This window comes from Ischnura elegans, chromosome 4 (genome assembly GCF_921293095.1).
Source record: "Ischnura elegans chromosome 4, ioIscEleg1.1, whole genome shotgun sequence".
Classification (NCBI taxonomy): Eukaryota; Metazoa; Arthropoda; class Insecta; order Odonata; family Coenagrionidae; genus Ischnura; species Ischnura elegans.
The window spans coordinates 128,084,692-128,109,479 of NC_060249.1; the positions used below are offsets into that span (position 1 = coordinate 128,084,692).

The following is a 24,788-nucleotide window of genomic DNA, read 5'->3' on the forward strand; positions in this document are numbered from 1 at the left end:
CGCTATGCACTGATGGGTTAAGGAGGAAATTATGATCACGTCACACATGTTAGCTATTTTATTGGCTCTTAACATTAGGCTGCCTTCTTAAGGGACAAACGCCGAAGCATTAATGTCGTTTCCGTTGTTGTAAAAATTGTAGATGTGTTCCATGGAATTATGTAAAATTTACACTGAGGTGATGGCAAGTTCATTTGTGGAGTTAGAGGGTCGAAAATTTTCATTATAGCCATCTTTTGCACTGCATGTGTTATTGGCTGATAACCTGCAGAATCAAAAGTTTTATTAATGTAATTTAATGGTGATTAAAGCCTGTTGAACTCATTGTCATTCTTCAGGTTAATTATTGTTTTCAATCTGGATACCATTGTAGCATATATTCAAAGCTTATTATTTATGTCTTTAGTTTTGTCTATTCATATTTTTTCCAAGGCCAATCTCCTATTCTAGTGAGTAGTAGTATGTATGTAGTTTTCCAAATTTCAAAGTAATCACTGTTAACAGTAACGAAGTGGTAACACTCACAGGTGATACATACCTGGTTGGAAGTTGTTAATGTGTTCGTGTTTTATAGCTATTTATTTTCAACTTTTTCAGGAGATGGATTTGATTGACATAGCCACTATACGGGACACTAGGACTGGGAAATATGCTAAAGTCCCAAAAGTAAGTCTCGCTAATACATACATGTAATCAGCTTTTTATGAGATGTCTGTAGTGTTGAAGGCAAATTATCTATGTTAAATTGATGCTAATATTTTTACTATCAACAGGACCCCAAGCTTAAACAAATTGTTACCATGGGATCTCAGGATACTTTGGAAGAAAAAACGGTTACTGTCTGCTGCGGCTCAGATTTTGTGAATTTGACATTTACAAATTTTTGTTGCACAAAAAAGGAAATTGCTAAGGTATTGATGGGTTTATGTTGATTGTAAAAGGTAATGTCTTCTGGCCAAAATTTTGGTGCATGGATGAATAGCATTAACATAAGTTTCATGAAGAAGCCTTCATTGATGGATATGTAATGCATTGGAGATGTATTCAAGTACTGTGCCAGGAATGTTTGAGTCATGCGCAAGTTAAGCATAGCTCTTATTGCTCTGCTGTATTTGCTGTGTCAAATAGCGATCATGGGAATATCATGGAATTGAACGCATTACTTCAGTGGGTCATGTCGGGAAATCTGCCGCTTTTTTGGGCTCCCTATTCTTTCTTTGCTGTGTAGGATATGGAGATGCTAGCTGGTATTGTAGGGAAAACCCAATGACTCATTAGCACCAATAGCCTCAAGTTATTGTTAGTATGAGTTTTGCCTATCCTCAGGATGTAATTTTTTTTCAACATCATGTAAAATTACTTTCTTGGAGAACTTGCTTCTCTGGGAGTGTTTAGTGACTACTGAGACACTAAAATGTGTATGGTCAGCACACCTTGTGCTCATAGGATTTTTAGCAGACTTGTGTACATTTCTAGGTGAAATCTAATACTAATTTGTAATGCCTGTACTAGGGTTGTTCAATAAGTCTGGGAGAAAAACAAATTATTTTGCATCAATTTTTGTTTCAAATATTTTCCTTTCAGCTGTTAATATTTTCAAAAAATTTTTCTAGACATTTAAAGTCTTCTGAAAAGGAGAATATTGGAAACTCCCCAAGATAGGCATTTTTTCATCGATGATCTCCTTTGTCCGCCTAGCCATTTCTTCAAGTTGGGAAGCATGAAAATGTCAGTGAGGGCCTACTATGGTGAACCCTGTGAATTTGGTAATAAATGGAAATTTAATTCTACAATTTTAGACTCTGAAAGTGTGCAGGTGTCCTCCCATGCATTGCTTGATAAAAGATCTTTTTCTGTTTCAAACAAAGATGTTTTACCTTGATTTCTTTGCTGAAACGGTCCAATAACAATGCATAATATTCTACTGTTATCACTTTTCTCTTTTTGCAGTAGTTGATGAAGATTATTTTTCTTGCATCTCGAAAGACTGAGGCTATAGCCATGCTGGCCATCTATGCTTGCTTAGGAGCCCGTTCAACTTCAAAATCCACTGTTTTAAGTTCGCTTTTGTCTCTCTAATGAAGAGATGGAACTATATTTCATCAGCAGTTATGACTTAATGCAGAACATCCTCAGAATTCCAGTGGAAAACTGCCTAAACAGCCTCACAATTTAGTTGACGACACAATTGAATTTATTCTTCACCCTGAGCAAACACAACATCTATCTTGCTGAAATTTTTTCGTACCCAACATTTTGTTCAAAATTCTAGCGATTGTGCCTTTTGATATACCTTGGCCTTAATTATTTGGAGTACTGAGATTCTTCTATTTCTTAAAACCATCATCATCATCATCATCACTGGTCAACAATCCTAGGATTGGTTTGACGCAGCTCTCCACTCAGTTCTCCTATCAGCTAATCTTTTCACTCCTACGTATTTCTTCTCTTTCACATCTCTCTTTACTTGTTCCATATATTTTGTTCGAGGTCTTCCTTTTCCATTCTTGCCTTCCACCTGTCCTTCGACGATTGTCTTCATCAGGTCATCATGTCTCAAGATGTGGCCTATAAGGTTGTTCCGTCTTCTTATTAAGGTTTTCACGAGGCTTCTCTTCTCTCCTACCCTTCTTAGGACTTCCTCGTTACTAACTCGGTCGATCCATTTGATTTTCATCATTCTTCTGTAGCACCACATTTCAAAGGCCTCTATCCTTGCTTTCTCCGCTGCGGTCATTGTCCATGCCTCACTTCCGTATAGGAGCATACTCCAGATGTAGGTTCTTATAAATTGTTTCTTTACATCCATATTTAAGTTTCCCGCTGTAAGCAGGTCTCTCTTTCGGTGGAATGCTCTCTTCGCCTGGGCTATTCTACTGATAATTTCTCTCTTGCTTCTCCCGTCACTAGTTATCTTGCTTCCCAAATAACAGAATTCATCCACTTCTATCAGTTTTTGCCTCCCTATTTTAATGTTGGTCTTGGCTTCTTCTCTTCTGCTGCATACTAAGATCTTGGTTTTCTTCGTGCTTATTTTCAGTTGATATCTACTCATTACCCTAACCATATTAACCAGAATATTTTTCAAATCCTTCTCTGTTTCTGCTATAACGGCTATGTCATCGGCAAATCTTAGCATGCTTATTTTTTCTCCATGGATATTCACTCCCAATGCCTTTTCTTTGATTTCCTTAATGGCTTTTTCAATGTAAACGTTGAAAGTTACGGGTGACAATGTACAGCCTTGTCGCACTCCTTTCTTAATTCTTGCTTCTTCACAGCTGGGCCCTGATTTTATCACGGCTACTTGGTTTTTGTTTTACATCTTACGCCCCTTTCTTTAAAGTGGTTCCTCACTATCCTATGAGAAACCACTTTAAGGAAAGGTCAACCCACCATCCGCAACCCGGTGGACGCACTTGGTGGCTTTAAGCTCAGCCGCGAGCTTAAAACCATGTGGTGTATGGTTTGGTGGACAGACACTTCCACAGGGTGTCCAGAAAGGTCTTAGTCATTTATGGATTTACAACCATGGTTAAATTCATTTATGCAATTACAAATAGTGGCAAACGCAGTGGCAAACCTTCTATGAGCTATTTTCAAATTAGCTCTGATTTCTTTCGGTTTTAACCCTTAAAAAATACTAGTGCTTGATTACCACTCGGAATTCTCTTCTATTAATATTTATAAACAAATGAAAGGTGTTTACTTCTATCAACTAGAACATTGATGCTTGGGGATGGATAAAACTAAAAATCTTACTGCTGTCTAGTCACGAGTGCTACTTGCTGGAAACAATTCATTTTTGATACTAAGAGAGCAAACTCGTGAAAATTCTAAGGACTTATTGAATGACCCTTGTACTTTGGTAGGTATACCCAAAGTAATGTGACATATTTTGGTATCTCCTTTGTGCCTTTTTCATCTCTTTTGCTGTGAAATGATGGTTCAAATTGCTATGAAGTATTGTTCAGTTCGTTTTGCAATTTTTATGTAGCCACTATGTATGTAGTAGCTAAAAAGTTGCCTGGAAGGATATAGTTTTTTAGTGTTGTGGTAGTTTCTGCAAGTTTTAAAATTCATATTTTTAACATTTTTCTCTAGCTATGGACTGATGAGCTTGTGAAGCTGGCCTACAATATTTTGCAGTTAAACAGTTCTGCAATTAGATTCTTAGAAAAAGCTTATTCAAAATTGATTCTCTTGACCGATAAATCAGGAAAAGTACCTGTCAAAAAGTGAGTTATTTTCCTTACATGCCTTAATAATAGTGTGTTGTCAATATTTTACTCTTTTCAAAGATAGTTCATGTATTTATTATGGAATACTTATGTATATCAATCAAATATCATCATTTTTATTGCAGCATTGTAAAATTATTTGCCCAAAATAAAGAAGATAGAAAACGTGTAGAGAAAGCCCTTGACTTGTCTGGATTACCAAGTGGCAAGGTAGGAAACTTAAATATTTGCTTTGATGGTAATTTAAAAATTTCTGATCGATTTGATTGCATTTTTTTGAGAATCTGGGGATTTATAAAGCCTTTGGAGATATTAGTTACCTTAAGCTTTGTTCACACAGGGCGATTATCTCTGGATACTAGCAATACTACCTCTGGATACACATGAGTGGTATCAAGGTATGTGTATCCAGTGATGTTGCCTATCTACTCATCCATCAAGGAGTTGTCTATATTTTCCAGATTAAATTACTTTGTTCATTCTGTATTTTGTTGTATTCAACGGTGTTCGGCGAGATGTTGTGGAAAATAATGATACAATGGTAAATGAAGAGCAAACTTAGTGCATGTCCACAGTAATTTTATTTGGTACGACGCGTTTCAGCGACCTTACTTTGCTATCATCAGGTACAAAATGCCATATTTTCGTCAAGAAGTCATGTATATATACAATCATGCAAATGGGAGGGGTATATTTATGAGTTGGCGGAAGTGGGAGAGGGTTTGGGGGGGGTAAAGGATGGGGGAAGGGGGTGGGGAGGTGGTTGGGATACGTAAGGATTTGGAGTTCGGTTGAAGGTTTTGAGAGGGGGGAGGGCTAACAACGGGGAATGACTCAGGAACTCAATATCATTCAAAAGATTGGCAAAAAAAAATATGGCATTTTGTACCTGATGATAGCGAAGTAAGGTCGCTGAAACGCATCGTACCAAATAAAATTACTGTGGACATGCACTAAGTTTGCTCTTCATTTACCACTGTATTTTGTTACCGTATTTAAGTGTTTATATGCAAAAATTGCTATGTACTACACTAACTTTTGGTGCCAACCTAAGCATCTATCTCCTTTCCATAAAAATTTGTGTGCTCATGAAACAAACTCGTTTCTTTGCAGTTGTCACACTTGCAATCCTATGCATATCAACAAGCCATATGCAAAGGTGGAAGAAATTTTGTAGTCTTCTGTAGAAAATCTTTAATGTTCACTTGGATCCATATTTACTTGATAAGAAAATAACATTCTATGCATTCATATTTACATTCAAAAATCCTTTTTGTGACTGTTACTAAACGCGACCCAACACATATCTCATGGCAAATATTTTGGGTCACATTATGCAATGTATACAGCAGATGAATACATATTCGTGACCTACCAAGCTGTTACCACAATTCCATCAATGTTATTTTTTTTACTAAAAATTCAGATAGAGTTAGATTCTCAATCTTAGGTACCTAAGACACTAAACTAATGCATACTGAAATTGGGATACATTTGTAAATTTATGGTTTGAAAGAGTGAATAAAATCTCTACTTCAGTGCAGTAATTGTCTTCTACTTAGAAATGAATGTTATTTTTTAACTCTGGTCTGAAATGATTGATTGCTGTGACCTGCTCTTTTGTATTGGTAATAATGCAAACTACTTCGTAAAATCGCCTTACAGAACGATGCTCTCAGCCTCCAGAAGTTCCAGTTTGAAGACTTCTTCAACTTCTACAAACATCTTGCTCAGAGGAGTGAAGTGGAAAAAGTGTTTGATGAGATGTAAGTGAATAGTACTCTGACAAGTGTGAACCACTAGGTGCTAGGTTGCTCAGAGTTAGTAACATTGGCGGTCTACGTTCATATGTGGGTCCATCATACGGGGTTGTTACAGGCGAGGGAATTCAGAGAAATTGTGGAAAAGTCAGGCGGTTTGAAATGGGTAGTGAGGGGAAAGTCAAGGACTTTTTTTCTCGATGTCAGGGAACACCTGGGTCAGGTTTCAAGGCATTTAAAGACTGTTTCACGTAGCTGCTAATGCCTCGGAGGACTTCAAATTAAAATGATTTTTCATTCATAAACTCCGCTAGCTATGAAATTGCATTCAAAGTAGCATACGCCTGTTAATTTCATGAGCTACAAAAGGGCCTGGGTGACACAATAGTTGGTTTTAGACTGGTTTGAAAAATCGTCAACTGCCGGCAATGCATTACAAACCCCTGAGATAGCAGATGTTAGCCCACCTGCACGGCAGGACGGAATTTCAAAAGCATGTACGAATTTTTTCTAACGTGAATAGAACTCTTTGAATGCGTGCCTACTATCTTTAAAGATACTTTAAACTATAAAAACCTTTATAAATAAGGTATTCTAAGGCTATTTATGGGAATATATATGGTTTAGAGGAAATTAGATACCCAACACCTATGCTACCAGGAACGCATCCCTATCTTCCCAATGTTAAAATGCTCTCGTATAATGCAAATTCGTATAGCGCAAAGACCCCAAAGAACGCATCCCTTGTGCTATACGAGGCATGGGTGTATCCAATCCAGATCCGAAAAAAATCCAGGATCCATCCATCCCTTGTACTAAGTATTTTCACTTGAAGATGATCCAAAATATTGAAACTGAGTCGTGTGAAAATTTAAATTCATAAGTGAAATTTGCACTATTTGTTTTATTTCCACCATTTTATACTCTTTGTTTTAGGCAAATTAAGGTTCTAGCAACGTATCTCATAGCATAAATATTTTTCTTCTTTATTGCCAACTATTTATTTTTTCTCGACTTAACCAAATTCTATAAATTTTATATTACAACCAAGTACAGTGGAACCTCGTTAAAGCGAGTACGGGCTATAGCGACACCCCCGCTATTACGAGAGATAGCCGATGCACCGTCAATTGACCCTATAATAAGCGTGTTAAAAAATTCGTTTTTACGAGACCCTTTCGGTGTTGGCTCTCGCCATAGCGAGGGTTTCACCGCCGGAGGACTTTCATCAAGACTCCTTAACCTCTGTAATTGCTAGCGATCTGTTAGAAATGAAGTTAATGGAGTGCTCAATCTCAAATTTATGTGGTATACTGTCGTTCGATAAATATAATGATTGACGAAACAATGCTTTGCATGATTTTTATTCAGTGCGGCGCTTATAAATTGTTTGAATAGTTAGTCGTTATTTGAGTAAGGAAATTTAGTGATGCAAAAAACATCGCCTTTCGTCTGGATTCATGCTTACGTTTATCGGATGGATGTTTATCTGTCGCCGCACCACTCCTTTTCCTGTATATCTGTTCGCAACAGGTATATTGGCTATTATTTGCTCCACCTCCGGTAAAGCGACAATTCGCTATAGCAAGTGTTTATTAGTGCACCGTGGGGTGTCGTTATATTGAGGTTGCACTGTAAACTGTTTGTACACTGGATGAGTCTATTCCCTGACAACCAGTTGTTTCTGGTGGAAGTTCAGCTCTGGCAAGATTATGTGTACTTATGTGTCAAACTTTGTTGCCAGCTTCAAATTCATCATATTCCCTTAGGCATTCACTGTCGTAGATAATGCAGCTGTCCCTTCCTTGACAGGGGGCAGTGTCCAATGCTCATGAATTTGCCATTTTCTTGATTAATGCTCTTGATTTCAGATGTGAGTCATCAAAGAGAAAACTGATGTCAGCTGCCCAGTTTGTAGAGTTTTTAAATAAGAAGCAGCGTGATCCTAGACTTAATGAAATTTTGTACCCATATGCAAATACAGCAAGAGCAAAGGATCTCATTATGCAGTATGAGCCAAATAAATATAATGCGCAAAAAGGTAATTCATTGTAATGATGTCAACAAAGGCTTTTACATTCTGCTCTTATCAGTATTGATTTCTTACATCGATTTCACTCTTTTTTGTTCAGGTCAATTTAGTTTTGATGGATTTCTCAGGTACCTTATGAGTGAAGACAATCCCATTGTTTCACTATCGAAATTAGATTTGAATCAGGATATGGATCAACCCTTGTCACAGTATTTCATCAACTCATCTCACAACACTTACCTCACAGGTGAGTTTCTCTCAAATGCTGCCATCGTTTGTGTTTCATAAAATGTCCCTATCTTACACTTTAATCGCTATGGAAAACTTTCTTTGTAAACGTTAGTTTTTAAGCCGAAATGTGAATATACAGATTATTACTTTCTATCAAAGAAGTACTTCTGTTTTATATAACATAGAGGCTAAGATAACATGATGGGTATATAAAGAGTATTTTAGGGCTTGAATTCTTCGAGTGGAGGGTAGAGACATGGTAGTGTCACATTATTTCAAGTAATGTGTCCGTAAGTGGTTTAAATAGCAAAAAAAAACACAAATGCGTTAAAATGGATGAAATAGATGGAGAGTGCGCTCTTTCACCCTCAAAAATACATTACGTCGTCTTGGTAACCACGATGATGAAAGCATCGAGATATCGTTTTGAATTGAATGCTTTATGTAATGTAGAGAAATTTATGACGAATGACAAATGAACTTGTGAAATATAGCCGATTGTTCATATTTTAGCACTTATCAGAGGATTGTAGCTCCTCCATTTCTGACAATGAGCGTTTGAACGCTACGTAAACAAATTAAAAACTGAAACTAATCAATTTGATAATCTGAATGAATATGTCTTCAATATTGAAGTTTTTGGATTTCACTGACGGCTTATATCTCTCAATGTTGTCACAGTGTTATATTGAAGAAAGGTTTAAGCCAGCGGCACTTCGTAATATCAAGTTTCGTAATTTTGAACCTCTTTAATAAGTCGCAAAAAAATGTTTGCTTTTGCTCCCACCACCCTTTTTATGTCTTTATTTGCCTTGTTTAATGTTTTCAGTGGCTATTTAAGATGAAATAAAAAAAAATGCTCTTTCTTATTCATTTTATGCAGTGAAAGGTCGTTTAAAAAAAACTGCTCTTAACTTCCCATTCTTTGAAGTTGAATATCAACGATCTTAGTGCTAAAGAAATTCTTGTCCAATTTAGAAAACGTAATCAAATAACATCTTGAAAATTTTTGTACAAGAATTTAATTTGAGAATTTTGTGGTCAGTAGCAAATAGCAACTTTTATCTACGCATAAGATAGATATTTATTTCCAATGCCTACGAAATTTTAATGGTAGCCCACCTAACCGCCATTTCTGACACCCTCATAGCTCAGTCACTAGAAAAAAGAAAAACAAGGGTCATTGCCCGTTTCCAAAATAAAATTCGTAGGATAATATTTGTCGTTCTTTCTGTATTGTCATGTGAATGTATGATTTTTCAATAATATTTCAAGCATCATTGATTAAGTTTGCTGATCATGTTTATAGTGGGTTAGCAAAACCAAAAAAAAGCTCATAATTTCAGACTAATGTTGGGTTTTGGCTCAATCTTTTCAAGTACTAAGCTTATTGCTAATTTTTTAATGAACATAAAATAATGGTTTTAAAAAAGTTGGTGTTTCGTTTAGTTTTCCCCAATATGCGATTCGTGCTTCCTGGGCTAAAATGATTGGAGTCAATTGTGGAATTGGGGAGGCAGGTCTTTGTGTGAACGGAGTGGGGGGGCATGCTACTGGTCTTGCGGCAGAAAGAACAGACTAAATATATGACAAGAGGTGAAAAAACATGTGTCGTAGCCAATAAAATGAATGTGGATAAAAAATTTAAATAAAAGATTGTAGCACTTTTCCACAAGATGACAAAGTTTTCTTCTTCGTCTCCCTAATAGTGAAAAATACTTATCCAGCCTCTCTCTAGTTAGAAACTTACCCCCGTTGCGGGTAAAGATGAACCATACACTTCCACAGTCAGAGAGCATTCCAAGTGGGAGGGGTAAATGATAGTGGGATGGTCGCTCTGCCTGGTTGAGCAAGTGGGGGCAGGGTAAAGAGAGGTGCAGTCGGGAGGGGGGGGGGGGGGAAGAGGGATGGTTGAATGGCCTTCAACCTTGCCTGAGACTATGTTTGGGGGCCACGTTTCTTTACGACGCACTCAAGGTCATCACCAGGAAATGCTAGGGAAGTGGAGAAATGCTAGTGGAATGCTCACTTTCGTCTTTATCTTAACTGCAGTCATGTATGTCTAGTCCTGGCAGCTGCTTAGACACTTTATAGACACCAACTGAAGCCCTTTGCACGCCCTCTCATGAATTTAGTTCTAGCCCATACCTTACAATTCAGCGCTTCCAGGACGAAAGACAGTCAGACATTGCCTCCCTCGTGGATTGATAGCTAGGTAATTACGCGAAAACTTAATGCACAGAATCATCAAAACCGTGTTCAAATTGGCAATAGAGGAGGCATTTTGCCCTCAATATGGGCTCGTAGTTGCTAAAGTAGAAGAATGTCATTCTGCCAAGTGTAATTCAAGCAGCTGCTGTACGCCAGGTTAAAAAAAAAAAACTGAAGAAAAGTGCCCATGAAAGGAGGCTTAGGGTACACCCTTTGGTGGCACAAAGAAAATTAAAAGCTGCTTTTGTGACCACATTTACTGAGATTCGTGCTGATGAATATAAGTTTTTCAATTATTTTCGCCTCTCCACTCCCATTCATTATAAATAGTGAGAGGACGCACTCATAGTATTATCTCCAAGCTCGCTCTATTTTCAATCTGCTTGGTCCGCATCAGCCGTCTGTGTTCATGCGTAAGCACAAACCTGTCTCTGTGGCCCCCTTTACGCGTGCGGATGATCCGTGGGGTGGAGGGGCCACGCCGATGACTCCTCTGCGTGCGGACGCTCTGCACTCATGTGTAAGCATCCATTAACGTCAATGGGACCTTACCTGCACGCTTACTGTGGAGTGGGGTCTGTCCGCGTCCATAAGAAACTGGCCTAAGGCTGCTTTTTTACCCTCTGATTTCTGGCTTTTTCCATCTACTACAGCACCATTTTCCTCGTCCTTTTTCTATTATATGTTCCTATCCCTTTCTTTCCTTCCCTGTGAATTTATTTTAATACATTTATATCTCAATTTGTCATATATGTGTGTGTGTATGGATCTAATTATCCAAAGCCCTTATTGGCAATGCACTTTTCACCCCTCCTGTAAGCTCACCTATTAGGTCAATATCATGTTGTTAATGTCAATATCATGGGATTTTTAGGCCACCAGTTAACTGGAAAATCTTCTGTGGAAGTCTATCGTCAGTGCCTTCTTGCTGGGTGCCGCTGTGTTGAGCTCGATTTTTGGAATGGTCGGACTGATGAGCCTGTTATAGTTCATGGCTATACTTTTGTACCTGAAATCTCTGCTAAAGTAAGTTCATGCAAGACAAAAGCATAACATTACTTGTTAACTGCAAACCTAGCTCATTTCATTTGAAACATGCCCTTTCCTCTTCAGGAGGTAATTGAAGCTATAGCAGAGTCAGCATTCAAAACTTCAGATTTTCCTGTTGTCCTTTCTTTTGAAAACCACTGTAACCCCAGACAGCAAGCAAAAATAGCTCAGTATTGTCGGGAGATATTTGGTGAAAATCTTTTGGATTCTCCTCTGGAGTCACATAAAGTAAGTGCATTTACGGTATTGGTAAATATTCGTAAAATATATGTGCTATTTTGAGTTTCAGGTTATGACAAAATTATTTTTATTTTGGATTAGTTTTGGTTTTTTAATTGGGTTACTTATTTATTTAAGTTGATCAGAATGTAAGCACTTCCGCCTATTTGCTATGAAACGGCAACATGATAATAATGGATTTTAGTAAGGATTTTAAAATATTAACAACAACAACCCTAGATTAAAAAATACAAAGAAAAAGATGCAATGTAAATATTAATTTGGAAGAAGGGGGAGCTTTGTTTTTTACAGATTATATTAATGTGGTTAGTAATTTTTCCTCACAATCAATATTTACCCAAAAATCCTTATGTTGAGGGTTGGATAGCACCCTCAACAACCAGGCAATTCCTCTAACAAAACCTGGAAATTACAGTGAATTACTATGCAGTAGAAGCCCTGCTTTAGTTCATGGGAGTAGTAAGCAATTCTGGGGATAGACTTGGGCTCTTCCATTCCTCTTGTCCCTTACCTCGTATAGAATTAAAATGCTTGTGCAGCTTGGTATGCGTTGACAGGGTGTTCAACTTTTTGGAAAACCAGGAAATCTCACGGAAATGTTGAATTGATGGGAATTTTTATTTGTTTCATCCATGGTTTGCCTGTTGTAGCTCTATAGGATGAGATAGTTTCTTTTTCAATTCCCAGAAAGAGGTTGTAAAGTATTCACACTCTCATGTCTAGTTGGATCAATTATGTGATGTCTATTTATAGCTTGAACCCGGTGTGCTCCTGCCTCCTCCATCACTTCTGAGGAGAAAGATTATTATAAAGAATAAGAAGAAACATCACCATAAGAAGAGTCATGCATCGGAGGCCAGTCTTGAAGCTCTTCCTGAGATGCAAGGCAATGGAGACATTCCTCACCCACCCCTCCAGAAAGAGGGAAGCAAAGAAAGCGCAGAAGACGAGGACATGAATGGTGAGTTGTTCCTAGTTGTAACTTCATGTCTTGGTACAGTCACTTGCGTAAATTTTTGGACAAAGTTAATGGTGCCATTTTTGCTTGTCAACGAAATAGAATTTCCCTTGCTTATTTAATTTCATGACTAATTCGTGTGCATTTGACGCATAATTGCCCTGTAGGCTGGTCCTTATTTTTCGAATTTCTTTTTGGGCACACCCTCATTTTATGCCAATTGGTGCGAAAAGATATCCTGTAAAATATTATTGCCATTGTATAACAGGAAGACGTGCCGCATCGTACTCAAAGTTAAGTAATTTTGGCGTTTTTTCGGATATGAATGGCGATAAGAAGGCGCTGGTTATTTTTCAACTGATTTTCTATGGTAATAAATGAAGCATTGGAAATTTTACATGTTTTAAAATGTTTTCCGATTGTGATGGGTGGTTCCCGAGGTAAGGCCCCAAGAGTGAGCGCATGCCTCCACAGACAGACATTTGGGGTGGCACGCGGGTTGCATACACTCTATATTTGTCGATCATTCTCACTCATCGTAAAACCATAAAATTAAATGCATTACACCCAAAATGTCTGTCTGGGGAGGCACGAGCTCACTCTTGGGGCCATATCTTGAACACCACTGGTCACCAGGGTTGATAAAAATCATGATTTTTTTCAAAAAAATCATTTTTGTTGATTTTTTTATTTAAATCGGATTTTATTGATTTAAATCGGATTTTATTGATTTAAATCAGATTTTATTGATTTAAATGAGATTTTTATGATTCTCCATTAATCAGAAATTCAGTTATTTGCAAAACTAACTATTTGGGCAGCATATAGGAGAATGATCGTTTGCAGAAACAATAAGAGGCAACATACTCTAAACTTAATACAACATTTAGTCAATCAGGGGAGAGAACTATGGAAATGCCAATGGTATCAAATTAAAAATTACACCAGCATAATATAAAATTGCCATTGGAAGTATCAAATGTGCAATATTATGCGGTTCTAAAGCATATGAAGTTTAGAAAAATTCTGTAATTGCAACTTCGTATGGTGCCTATGCTTAGAAGTTAAATCAGAAAACAAATTTTTTTCAACGGATACACTAGTATTCTAACCAAAGCCATTTTTTTTTAATTTTCATGTTACATGCATTCCTACAGTATCATTTCTATTTAAGAGCCACCATTGTGCTGATAACTGTCGATTCATTGTATTAATTAAGAAATAAAAATCAAAATGATAACTTACAGCTTCCTTTTCTTGACTCTTTAAAAATCAAACATATAGATCACATTATGATTTAAATCACCTGATTTAAAAAAAATAAAAATCAAGTGATTTAAATCAAAAAAATTTAAATCAATCAACCCTGCTGGTCACAATTGGAAAACATATTAGATGCAGCATGTAAAATTTCCAATGTATCATTTATTACCATATAAAATCAATTGAAAAATAACAGTGCCTTTTTATCGTCATTCCTATCTGAAAAACAGACAAAAATGCCTAAATTTCTCAACTTCGAGTGTGATGTGGCACGTCTTCCCGTATTACGATTGCAATAATATTTTACATGACATGTTTTTACACCAAATGGCATAAAATGAGGGGGTGTTCCGAATGAAATTCGAAAAGTCTAAAAATTAGGACCACCCTATTGCCCTGGTTTTCACTGTATCTTGTGTAATTCAAACTTTATGCTTCACGACCCCTTATTATATATATATATATATTTTTTTTATATATTTTTTTGACCCACATCTCGTGATCTAAAAAAAATATATATGTATCTTGTGTGTTATAAGCCTTGCATTTCACGGACTTGCTGTGGCCTTGTGGAGAAATTGTGTTGCTGGAATAGTGAATGAAGTCTATGGGATTGGATCCCCTCCAATAAAATGGAAGTGGTTTTGCAATTCGGAGGTAGTACTATTACACTGCTTTCCCCATATCGCCCCATATCGGTGGCTAAGTTCGAACAACGCGTATCTCAAAATTTGGCTGCTTTGAGACAGGTGTAATGTGTAAACAAAGTGTAATGACTTAAAAAAATAAAATTCCAGCAAAAAACAACTCTTTGTTTGCAAATGAGTGCTTCTTTTTCAGTTTTATGAATTTTTGGTCTTTAATTTTGGAGTAGACTTAAAAATATAAATCATTTCTTTTGCTCTCCTGAAAAGTTGCTATGTTTGAGTTACGTGTTGTTAGAACTTAGCTGTCGATATGTGAGATTGGGACTGGCAGAGTAATTCATTAAATGGTTTCTTTTTGTTAATGAGATATTTGTGAGTGGGGATTTGGGGTTCTGATGTATTTTAAAGGAATTGAAGGATAAACGATAAGTTTTATAAGTAGTAGTATATAGTTCCATTATTATAATGTTAATGTTGTATACTTTGAATTCAATAACTCAAGTTATCTTGTGCCAATATTTTTGAAAACATTTTTTTCCTGAATTTATTACCCAAAGCACTTGGTACACATGTACGTACGTTACTCATGTCTTTCGTGAGGACACGTGGTACACGAGAATATTATAATTAATTTTTCGTAAGGCTAAATTGTAATTTATTTTAATTGTAAAGCAAAATGTTGTGATTGGAAACCAGTTGACTTGTTACTTTGCCTTTTAGATGATGATGAAGACAGTAGTAGTGAAGAGGATGAAGATGAGGATGATGAAGAGACTGCAGAGGGGCTGAAGCCTCAAGGCAAGCCTTTGCCTGACAAGGCTGTTGCAGCCAAAGAATCAGAAGCTGGGGCCGAGATTTCTGCTTTGGTGAATTATGTGCAGCCAGTTCACTTCAACTCCTTTGAGAGTGCAGAAAGTGAGTGTTTTATCCACATTTGATCTTACAGCGAGCTGTGGCTAAGGAAAGTTTCCATCTCATTGCTCAAAGCTTTTGTCGTATCACAACTTAAGTAAATGTAATGAGTATATTTAATATGAATCAAAAATGGTAGAGACAAAACTCAAAACAATGCTAAACCGAATCACATCTTATTTGTAGAGATCCGTGAAAGTGGTTTTATTTTTTGCTAAAATTCGTTTTAAAACTAAGTGATTTCGATGTTATAGAAAAACTTGGCGGTGTTTTTATAGTGTTACAATTTTTGCACATTTTTAGGTGTTTTATTATTTTTATTGGTACACGTTTCATGATTGCTTATACTTTTTTTAAAGCATTTTACATAACATTTGATACAATTTCGATTGTACAAAATTTCTGATAAAACCAAATGAAGGAAATGGTTCAAATTATATTGGTTCAAGATATACAGTGGAACCCCGATCTATCGTTTCCGCATTCATCGTTCGCCGTTCCTGGTCCCAAATAAAGTCCCATAAAGACAATGTAATTTTTTCCCGCATCCATTGTTCCCCGAAGTATCGTTTTCCTGCATTGATTGTTTGAAGATCGCGGTCCCATCGTTAAATATTCCCCCATCCATCATTTGACGAAAATGAGACGAAGTGTTTACAACGTGTTGTTTGTGGCTAATAACGACAGACACTGGAGATTGAAATACTATAGGGAGAAGCTGAGTACCATGGGATAGTTACATTAGCGCATTTCCCAAGGTCCGCTATCCCCCTCAATTCAGCACTAGCCTCCCCCTCTGAAGCTTTCCCCTTCTCCCTTAAAAAAAAAAAGGTCCTAGTTTGTGCAGGGATCGTATTACGAAGACCTTAGCTTCGAAAAAAATATCAAGTTGCACAAGAAAAATAGAATCGTGTTTCACGCTCTCCGATTCTCGCCCACTGAATTTTTTCAGCCTATCAATCACCTATTAGCCCAAAAGGTGTCTTAACAATGAATTTTGGCAATTGGTATTATACTTTTATTGGATAGATATATTAGTAATGTGCACGTAATTCCAAAAAGAATGATACTAAACACGACGTATTTCTAACGTTATTTAATCTTTTTAAGCAAGGAAATAGTTCGAATAAAACGATGGTGATTTCTGGCAAATCTTGATATCCTTGCGCTGATTGTGAGTTTCTCGGTAGTTGATGCAGCATTTTTTTTTTTCGAAAACAGGGCTTCAGGTTACAATTTACGAATTATGCTGCAAGTCTCACTTGTCAGAGTTGCTAACGAAGCGATGTCTTCTCAGGATATTTTGTTTCTCTCTACTAGCAATCTGAATTCATCTGCTCATCTAGAGCTATGCTACTTAATGTTAGAAATGAGTGGGTAAGTTGCCTTATCTATAAGACAAAAAATTTCATTGCGTAGTCATATGGTCGTGCTTCACCCTCTGCAGTAAGCTCTGCTTACACCGTACGCGATAGCATTAGTGCCGAACTTCACCTCGTACGAGTGGTTCTGTACTTTCCAGGGTGGGTTGACTTCAAACCAGCGAGTATTTTCCGTGTGGGTTCAATTAAGCCGTTTCATTTTTAATAGTTTTATTTTTATTCGCCTTCGGACCATGGCCCTTCCGAAGACACAAGTGAGAACTTTAAAAGATGGACTGAAAATAATTGAAGATGAAGAAAAGAATCCGGGCTATAAGCACGTGAATATTGCAGAGCGCCTCGGGTTGTCCGCTAGCACATGACGGCAGGGGGTGGGGGTAGAGCGAGATACAAGCAATGATACAGCATGGTGAAAACAAGAAGTGGGATGAAGCCGAGGATCAGGTGGGTGTGCCGCTGACGATTAACGCAACATTGTTAATGCTTTACACATCACCTCAATCACATTAAAAATTTAATTGTTAGAAAGGATTAACATTTAGAGTAATAAACTATTTTTGGCCTTTTCGATCCATCTCGCAACCAATCACTGCATCGGCGAAAGCGGTTGTTTTAGGCATATCATGCACATTGATCTCGTAAATACGTGTCATTGAAATGGCATTTGATGGATAAGAATTTTTTTTTCAGACAGAAATCCATAATAGCAGTGAAAATGCCGAGTGCAGTGCAAGCATTTTTAGTAGAGATGTGCGAATAGTATCCGCGAATACTCGAATACCTCGAATACTAGGAAGTATTCGATATTTGAGGTCTCGAATAGCTATGCGAAAAGTTCCGCCTCGAATACTTTGAATTTCGTGTCGTACACTGTCGCACGCACGTCGTTGGCAGTTGACTCGGAAAAATGTTGAGAACTCTAGTCTTTTAGTGCATGCAGGGCCGTTTTAGGCAAGTTGACGAACTACATCAAATGCGCGGGTTAGAGCGGTGAAAAGAGTTCGACGTGGGGAACCTAAATTGATCCGGGTGAAAAAATCCTAAAATCCCCGGTTCCCCCCACCAGGAAAACCTCAGTGCCGTGGGATAGTAACTACGTTCCACAATTCCCAAAATCCGCTTCCCCCTCCATCCATCAGCCCTCGGCCCCTCCTCCGACGCTTTCCTCCTCTTCGAAATCGAACAAAAGCCCCCAGCTCGCGCAGGTTTCGTCTAAATGAGACGAAGTGTTTATCATGTGTCATTTATGGCTAATAAGCACAGGCACTTAGTTTGAATCTTTTCCAGGAGATGAAACTACCATAGGGAGAAACTCAGTGCCGTGGGATAGTAACATTGGCGCATTTCCCACGATCTGCTATCCCCCTCCATTCAGCACTCGCCTCACCCACTCTGACGCTTTCCTCTTCTCCGAAATCAAACAAACAGGTCCTCGCTCGCGCAAGGATGGTATTATGAAGACCTTAGCTTCGAAAAACATATCGAGTTACGAGAACAATGAAAACGTGTTTCACGCCCTCCCCCCTTTTCTCACCCACGGACCTTTTTCTGGCTACCTGCTTCACCTTTTTCTGGCTACCTGCTTCGAAGTTCCCCATTTCTGGAGGTCAACTGCCGCATGAGTACCGTGGGATACTTACATTAGCGCATTTCCCAAGATCCGGTTACCCCACCCATTCAGCACTAGCTCTGAGGCTTTCCTCTTCTTCGAAATAAAAAAAAGGTCACAGCTCGCACAGGGATCATATTACGAAGACCTTAGCTTCGAAAAAATACCAAGTTGCACGAGAACAATAGAAACGTGTTTCGGGCTCTCCCTTTTCTCCCCCACTGACCTTTTTTTCCTACCAGCTTCGAAGTTCCCCATTTCTTTGGAGGTCAACCACTGCATGAGTCATCTATTAGCACAAAAGGTGTCCAACAATGACTTACATCAGTTGATATTACACCTTTGTTGGATTGAAATATTAGTAATGTGCACATAATTTAAAAAAGAACAAGACCAAACGCGACGCATTTCTGACTTTATTTAAGCATTTTACGTGAGGAAATAAATGTCAAAATTGGACGGAGACTTGGCATTCTGGCGAGACTCGATATGAGCAGCAGAGCTTCTCAGAAGTTGATGCGGTATTTTTTTTCCGAAAACATATATCAAGTTACAATTTATGAGTGGTGCTATAAATCTTTATTGTTACAGTCCCAGACGAAGGGATATTTTCTCAGGATATTTGGTTTCTCCATGATAGCAATTCCAATTCATCTTCTTATCTCGTGAGAATTACCAAAGATGGACTGAAAATAATTGAAGAAAATCCGGTGCAAAAGAGCTTGTATTTTGCCAAATGCCTCAGATTGTCAGCTAGCACTTGGCAGCAGTAGTGGGGGTAAAGCGATGTTAGTTGAATTAATTATATACCCAATTGTTTCCATAAAATTAAAATATTCCAATAATCAGCTAAATTCATGTTCGAATCCTTTAAAGGAAATCAAAATTACTCCCCAAAATTTTATGTTGCCTTCTGCATATGCAACCGAGTCAAACATTCCAGCATTAATCGTTTAGTATTCTAGGTATTCGAAATTGGAGGTATTCGAATATTCGAGCAATGGTTTAATATTCGAATTCGATATTCGAAGTCGAGAAATCTGCTATTCGACCCATCTCTGATTTTTAGCTGGTGGCATGGCCTTTAGGATATTTGAAAGAGATATTAGTTGAATCAACAATAAGTTTCGATAAAGTAATAACATTCCTGTAATCAGCTAAAATCTTGTTTGAATCCTTTAATGAATATCATAATTCGCAAAAATCCAGAGTTTCCTGGGACATAGGCAACCTGGTCAAACATTCCCGCATCGATTGTTTTTCCACATTCATCGTTTTTTTCATCCATCCCCCTGAGAAACGATAGGTCGAGGTTCCACTGTATATCAATGGTTGAAGCATTAATATTGTAGAGTGAGCAAGAAAAGGTGCACAGTGAACACTTCACTTGATTAATTGTCTTTTTGAGGGAGACTAGAGTAAAAATTGACCAAATGGTACTGAAATTTGTTTTCAATTTCATTTAGTTAATTTAGACCGACAGCACAATATTTAAGCTCTTCCTGCTTCTTTTTCCCCGTAATTGAGATGTATTTGTGGCGGATATAATCTGCAGATGGCAAGTCCGCACTACCCTTCACGTATGTACTTCGAGAGCCATTCCCAAATATTTGGATTATAAAGTTTCTCTCCACTAATTCCAGCATTTCAAAATGATTCAGTTGTAGCCTTCAGACTCTTCTTTCTCCTCCTTCACTTTCTTTGACTGAGTAACTGTCTGATCAAATGATAGCTGTCGTTTTGTGGGTCCCCTTTCTTCACACATTCAATGATGTGTATCGCTAATTATGTGCCTTAAGTCTTTTGTATTCAAGATTTTTATTGCTAAATTTGCACAGTAATACTTAGTCTTTCCCATAAAATCCTTCTGAGCTGAATTCACTCGCCCTGATATGAGCTGTAACACTAGGCTTTTGGCATTTTAAGATTCCTTTCCTTCGTTTGATATTTACCGCTGTAACTGTGATGAAAAAAATAGTTCAATCGTGAACCACAACCACTCATGACAGTGTTTTCAAACCAAGCGCTAGGTAGCTACAGCATCACCATGGGAAGTGTATAACTTATATTTTGGCCAAAATTTCTAATGTCTTGGTCTCCCTTTTGATACCCCTAACCCAGGTGCCTAGGGCAGCTAGATTCAACAAAACCACTTAGTATTGATTACAGCTGTGGCCAAAGGGCAGTGAAAGAAGCACACACAACTTAACACTATTGGATACAAAGAAACTTGAACTGGGGGTTTGTCGAAATGATTTTATTTTGCATTGAAGCTCAGTGATCCGAACATCTGATGATCCGTCCGCTAATAATTAGCACCCCCTCTTCTCCAATCCTTTCTGTTCCTTCCATCCCTTCTCAACTTCCCCCAATGCTTCTTCCTTTCAAATCACAATAGGTCTCTATGGATGTCTTTGAATGGATCGAATAGCAGATTTCTCGAACTCGAATATCGAATGCGAATATTAAATCATTGCTCGAATATTCGAATACCTCGAATACTGGAAATTGCGCAAAGCATATTAAACGTACATTACTTCTTCTATTTCCCTTGATGAATATATAAATAAAAAGGTCTCCAGTGGAACCTTGTTCTTTCGTTTTTCAAGGGGATGGACGGAAAAAACCATGAATGCGGGAATGTTTGACTAGCTTGCCTACGCAACAGGAAACTCAGGATTTTGGTGAGAAATTGTGATTTCCTTTAAAGGATTCAAACAGGAATTTAGCTGATCAATGGATTATTTTCATTTTATGGAAACAATTTGGGCATATAGTTGATTCATCTAACATCTATTTCAAATATCCTAAGGGGACACACCACCTTGCGAAAAAATGATTTCATGCCGTCTCGGCATTTACACTGCTATACTGCTACGATGGATTTCTGTCTGATGTATACATTCTTATCTACCAAACGCCATTTCAGCGGCATGCCCAGCTGATACTCAGCTTCATCCAACTTCTTATTTTCAACAGGTAGCTCGCTTTACTCCTACTGTCAAGTGCTAGCGGACAATACGAGGCATTTTGCAAAATACACGCGCTTCTCCACCGGATTTTCATCAATTATTTTCAGTCCATCTTTGGAAGTTCTAACGAGATAAGAAGACGAATTCGAATTGCTATCAGGGAAAAACCATATATCCTGAGAAAATATCCCTTTGTCTGTGAGTGTAGCAATAGAGATTTATTGCACAACTCATAAATTGTAACTTGATATATGTTTTCGGAAAAAAATACTGCATCAACTTCCGAGAAACCCAGCTGTGAGGATATCGAGTTTTGCCAGAATGTCTCCGTCGTATTTTGACATTATTTCCTCGCGTAAAATGCTTAAATAAAGTCGGAAATACGTTGTTTGGTCTTATTCTTTTTTAAATTACGCACACATTACTAATATTTCAATCCAATTGAGGTGTAATATCAATTGCTGAAAGTCATTTTTAGGCAACTTTTGGGCTAATAGATGACTCATGCAGCAGTTGTCCTCCAGAAATGGGGAACTTCGAAGCAGGTAGGTAGAAAAAGGTCAGTGGGGGAGAAAGAGGGAAGGGTGAAACACGATTCTATTACTCTCCTGTAACTTGATATTTTCGGAGGAGGGGCCGAGGGCTGACAGATAGGGAGGGCAGATTTTGGGAATTGTGCTACGTAGTTATTATCCCACGGCACTGAAGTTCTCTTGAAGGGGGAAACTGAGGATTTTCGGATTTTATCACCCGATCATTTTCGGTTCCCCTCGTAGAACTCTTTTTACCGCTCTAATCCGCGTATTTGATGTAGTTCGTCAACTTGCGTAAAATGGCACTGCATACACTAAACCACAAGAGTTCTCTACATTTTTCCGAGTCAACTACCAATGACGTGCGTGCGACAGTGTATGACGCGAAATTCGAGGTATTCGAGATGGTACCTTTAGCATAATTATTCGAGCTCTCGAATATCGAAAACTTTCTAGTAATTGAGGTATTCGCAGGTACTATTCGCACATCTCTACTTTAAACAAGATGAATCGCGCCGTTCCCGTCGACGGCCTCCGTGGTCACCACGGCGCCCATTTCAATCAGACCCAATGGTGTGCTGTCTACGGGATGAAATGCAGGCATACAGCAAACTCTTACTAAACCTCTTTTTTTCATAAATCTTCTTTCATAGAAATGAAGGTCTGGCCTGACTCAACAAGAATGCAGCAGAAGATTGATAATCCATAAATCTAAATCATGGAATGGTGTAAACAATGGAAAACTTTCTGGCGATTTTCAAAATTTCTAATTTTTTATTTGCATAGCCAAAAGTACAGCAATCAAAGTTGTTCGGTTGCCCTCTCAGAGCATAGCTGTCTTCTTTTTAATCCTGCAAGAGGTAGTAAACTAATTTGCCATTTTCTTCTGCAAAATATTTCATTATGTGACTTGAGATACGTAGATGTGGTTATTTTGTACTACAGAATTTACAATATCAATGTACAGTGTCTATTCCTTAAACTTTCCGAACTTAATTAGGAGATACCTTATTCGCAAATTGAATGTATTCCTTGTTGATAATCTTTGAAAGGCATTGAAAAATGTAGTGTCATTCAGAATGCAAAACTGCATTACAGTGCGTAAACTCATGATTTTGACTAGCTGATCTAGCTGTGCGTGTGATGCGGCTGGAGCCAAAACAAATTTGCAAGAAGGAAGAATGGGTAAAGCACTTAGCAGTAACTGACTTCACTACGGATTACTTGATACTTTTTTTTCAGACTACTCCCAAAGTGCAAGATCGTCTGTGCCACACCCACTCCATCACACCGGCCTACTCTGAAGGAACCAAATTTGAAATTTCGTGCACCCTTGAATTTTTTGAATCTCTGAAAAGTTTTCAATCGAATGTTTGTAAGAGGAGGACTTACTGTATGGCCTATTTACTAGCGTTAATGAGTGTATCACCATGATTCCCCTGGATGGAAGCTTATTATATGATGTTGCATGGAAACTGAAGTGTATCCCACTGAAGAAAGTACCATAAAGCCTATGAACTGCTCTTAGGGACAGTGCATGAGGAGAACTTGAATATAGATCAATGATTATTACATAGTGTAGTGTACATCCACTTAAATGCTCTTGATTATCTGTGGATCTTCGTAATAAAGTTCTAGTTGTTATTGCTGGGACTGGGAATGAAGTTTTTAATTTCGAAATAACAAAAATTTATCAGTAACATTTCTTTTACTATAGATTGGATTAGGCTTTTCATCAGGACCAACAATTTGCTTCTTAAAAACAAGGACTAAGTAGTAAAGTTGTTCGTATTAAGGAGAGTTTACTGTACACCCATGCCTTGCTCAGCGTAATTTCGATTAGAGCAATTTCGATGTAGTGCAGATTCGTTCCTCGATGAAACTTCCCAACGCTGCTTTGCCTAATCAAACAACCTTAACATACTCTTGATAAAACAGGAACTTGTGCTGAGTACACACAAAATTACTCTCATTTTATGCTTATAGTATTGTTTGCACAAATCTTATTCTTTGTTTATATGTTCGTCGAAATCCATGGCTGTGCAGTGTCCCGAAACATAACTTGTTGTAGGGTTTTGATAGCTGACCTACCAAAGTAATTTATATCATCATTAACTGAATGACATTAGTTAATTTAGATCATTAGTGGAGCTAGTGGAAATGATATTTTTTAAGCAATATGGTTTGAGATGTAATTTTTGCGGTCGTATGTTAGTGGGCAAATTGGCTTCCACATAAAGGGTCCACCCCTTCAAGGTCATCGGTGTTTACAGGGGAGAGATGGAGTGGTGGCTGAGTTGTGTGTAAATAGCATCAACGTGTAAAAAGGTCCGAGAGATAGTCTCAAACACATTGGCTTCATTCCTTCCCAGCAGTTATAGGCCCTCTGCGTGTCAGGGATGCAGTACCGCAGTTGTTTAGCAATAGAAGGTGATTTTGATGGAGCCATGCTGAGTTAAAACCAAGTGAACAATGGCAAAAAATGGGAATGCAGGTAAAAAATATGGAAGTTATCAAGAAAAAGCTAAAACCTAGAAGAGAAATTGTAAGTGATCAATTGCTTCGAAAATGGGGAGTGTCAAAGCGATATCGAGCGTAAGTTTAAGCTCATGATGTTGGCAGTCTGCGCTTTTACTGTATATGTCTGAATATAGTCCCCCCTTTTTTTCCAAAAATGCCTGTGGTAAAAGTAAAGGGGGGGGACTATATTCAAACGCATTTTTTAAACTTTTCCCGAAACTGAAGCC

General features: G+C 37.9%; 1 protein-coding gene across 1 annotated transcript in view; it reads left to right on the top strand.

The window, feature by feature from the left end:
* LOC124158044 (1-phosphatidylinositol 4,5-bisphosphate phosphodiesterase classes I and II) overlaps positions 1–24,788 on the top strand; it is a 99,527-nt gene that overhangs the window by 9,208 nt on the left and 65,531 nt on the right. The window contains exons 3-13 of the mRNA XM_046533204.1: positions 598–666; positions 774–911; positions 4,105–4,238; positions 4,367–4,451; positions 5,907–6,007; positions 7,873–8,042; positions 8,134–8,280; positions 11,350–11,501; positions 11,589–11,753; positions 12,519–12,726; positions 15,354–15,548. Of these exons, the coding sequence (XP_046389160.1) occupies positions 598–666; positions 774–911; positions 4,105–4,238; positions 4,367–4,451; positions 5,907–6,007; positions 7,873–8,042; positions 8,134–8,280; positions 11,350–11,501; positions 11,589–11,753; positions 12,519–12,726; positions 15,354–15,548 (1,564 nt within the window). The remainder of the gene's footprint in view (positions 1–597; positions 667–773; positions 912–4,104; positions 4,239–4,366; positions 4,452–5,906; positions 6,008–7,872; positions 8,043–8,133; positions 8,281–11,349; positions 11,502–11,588; positions 11,754–12,518; positions 12,727–15,353; positions 15,549–24,788) is intronic.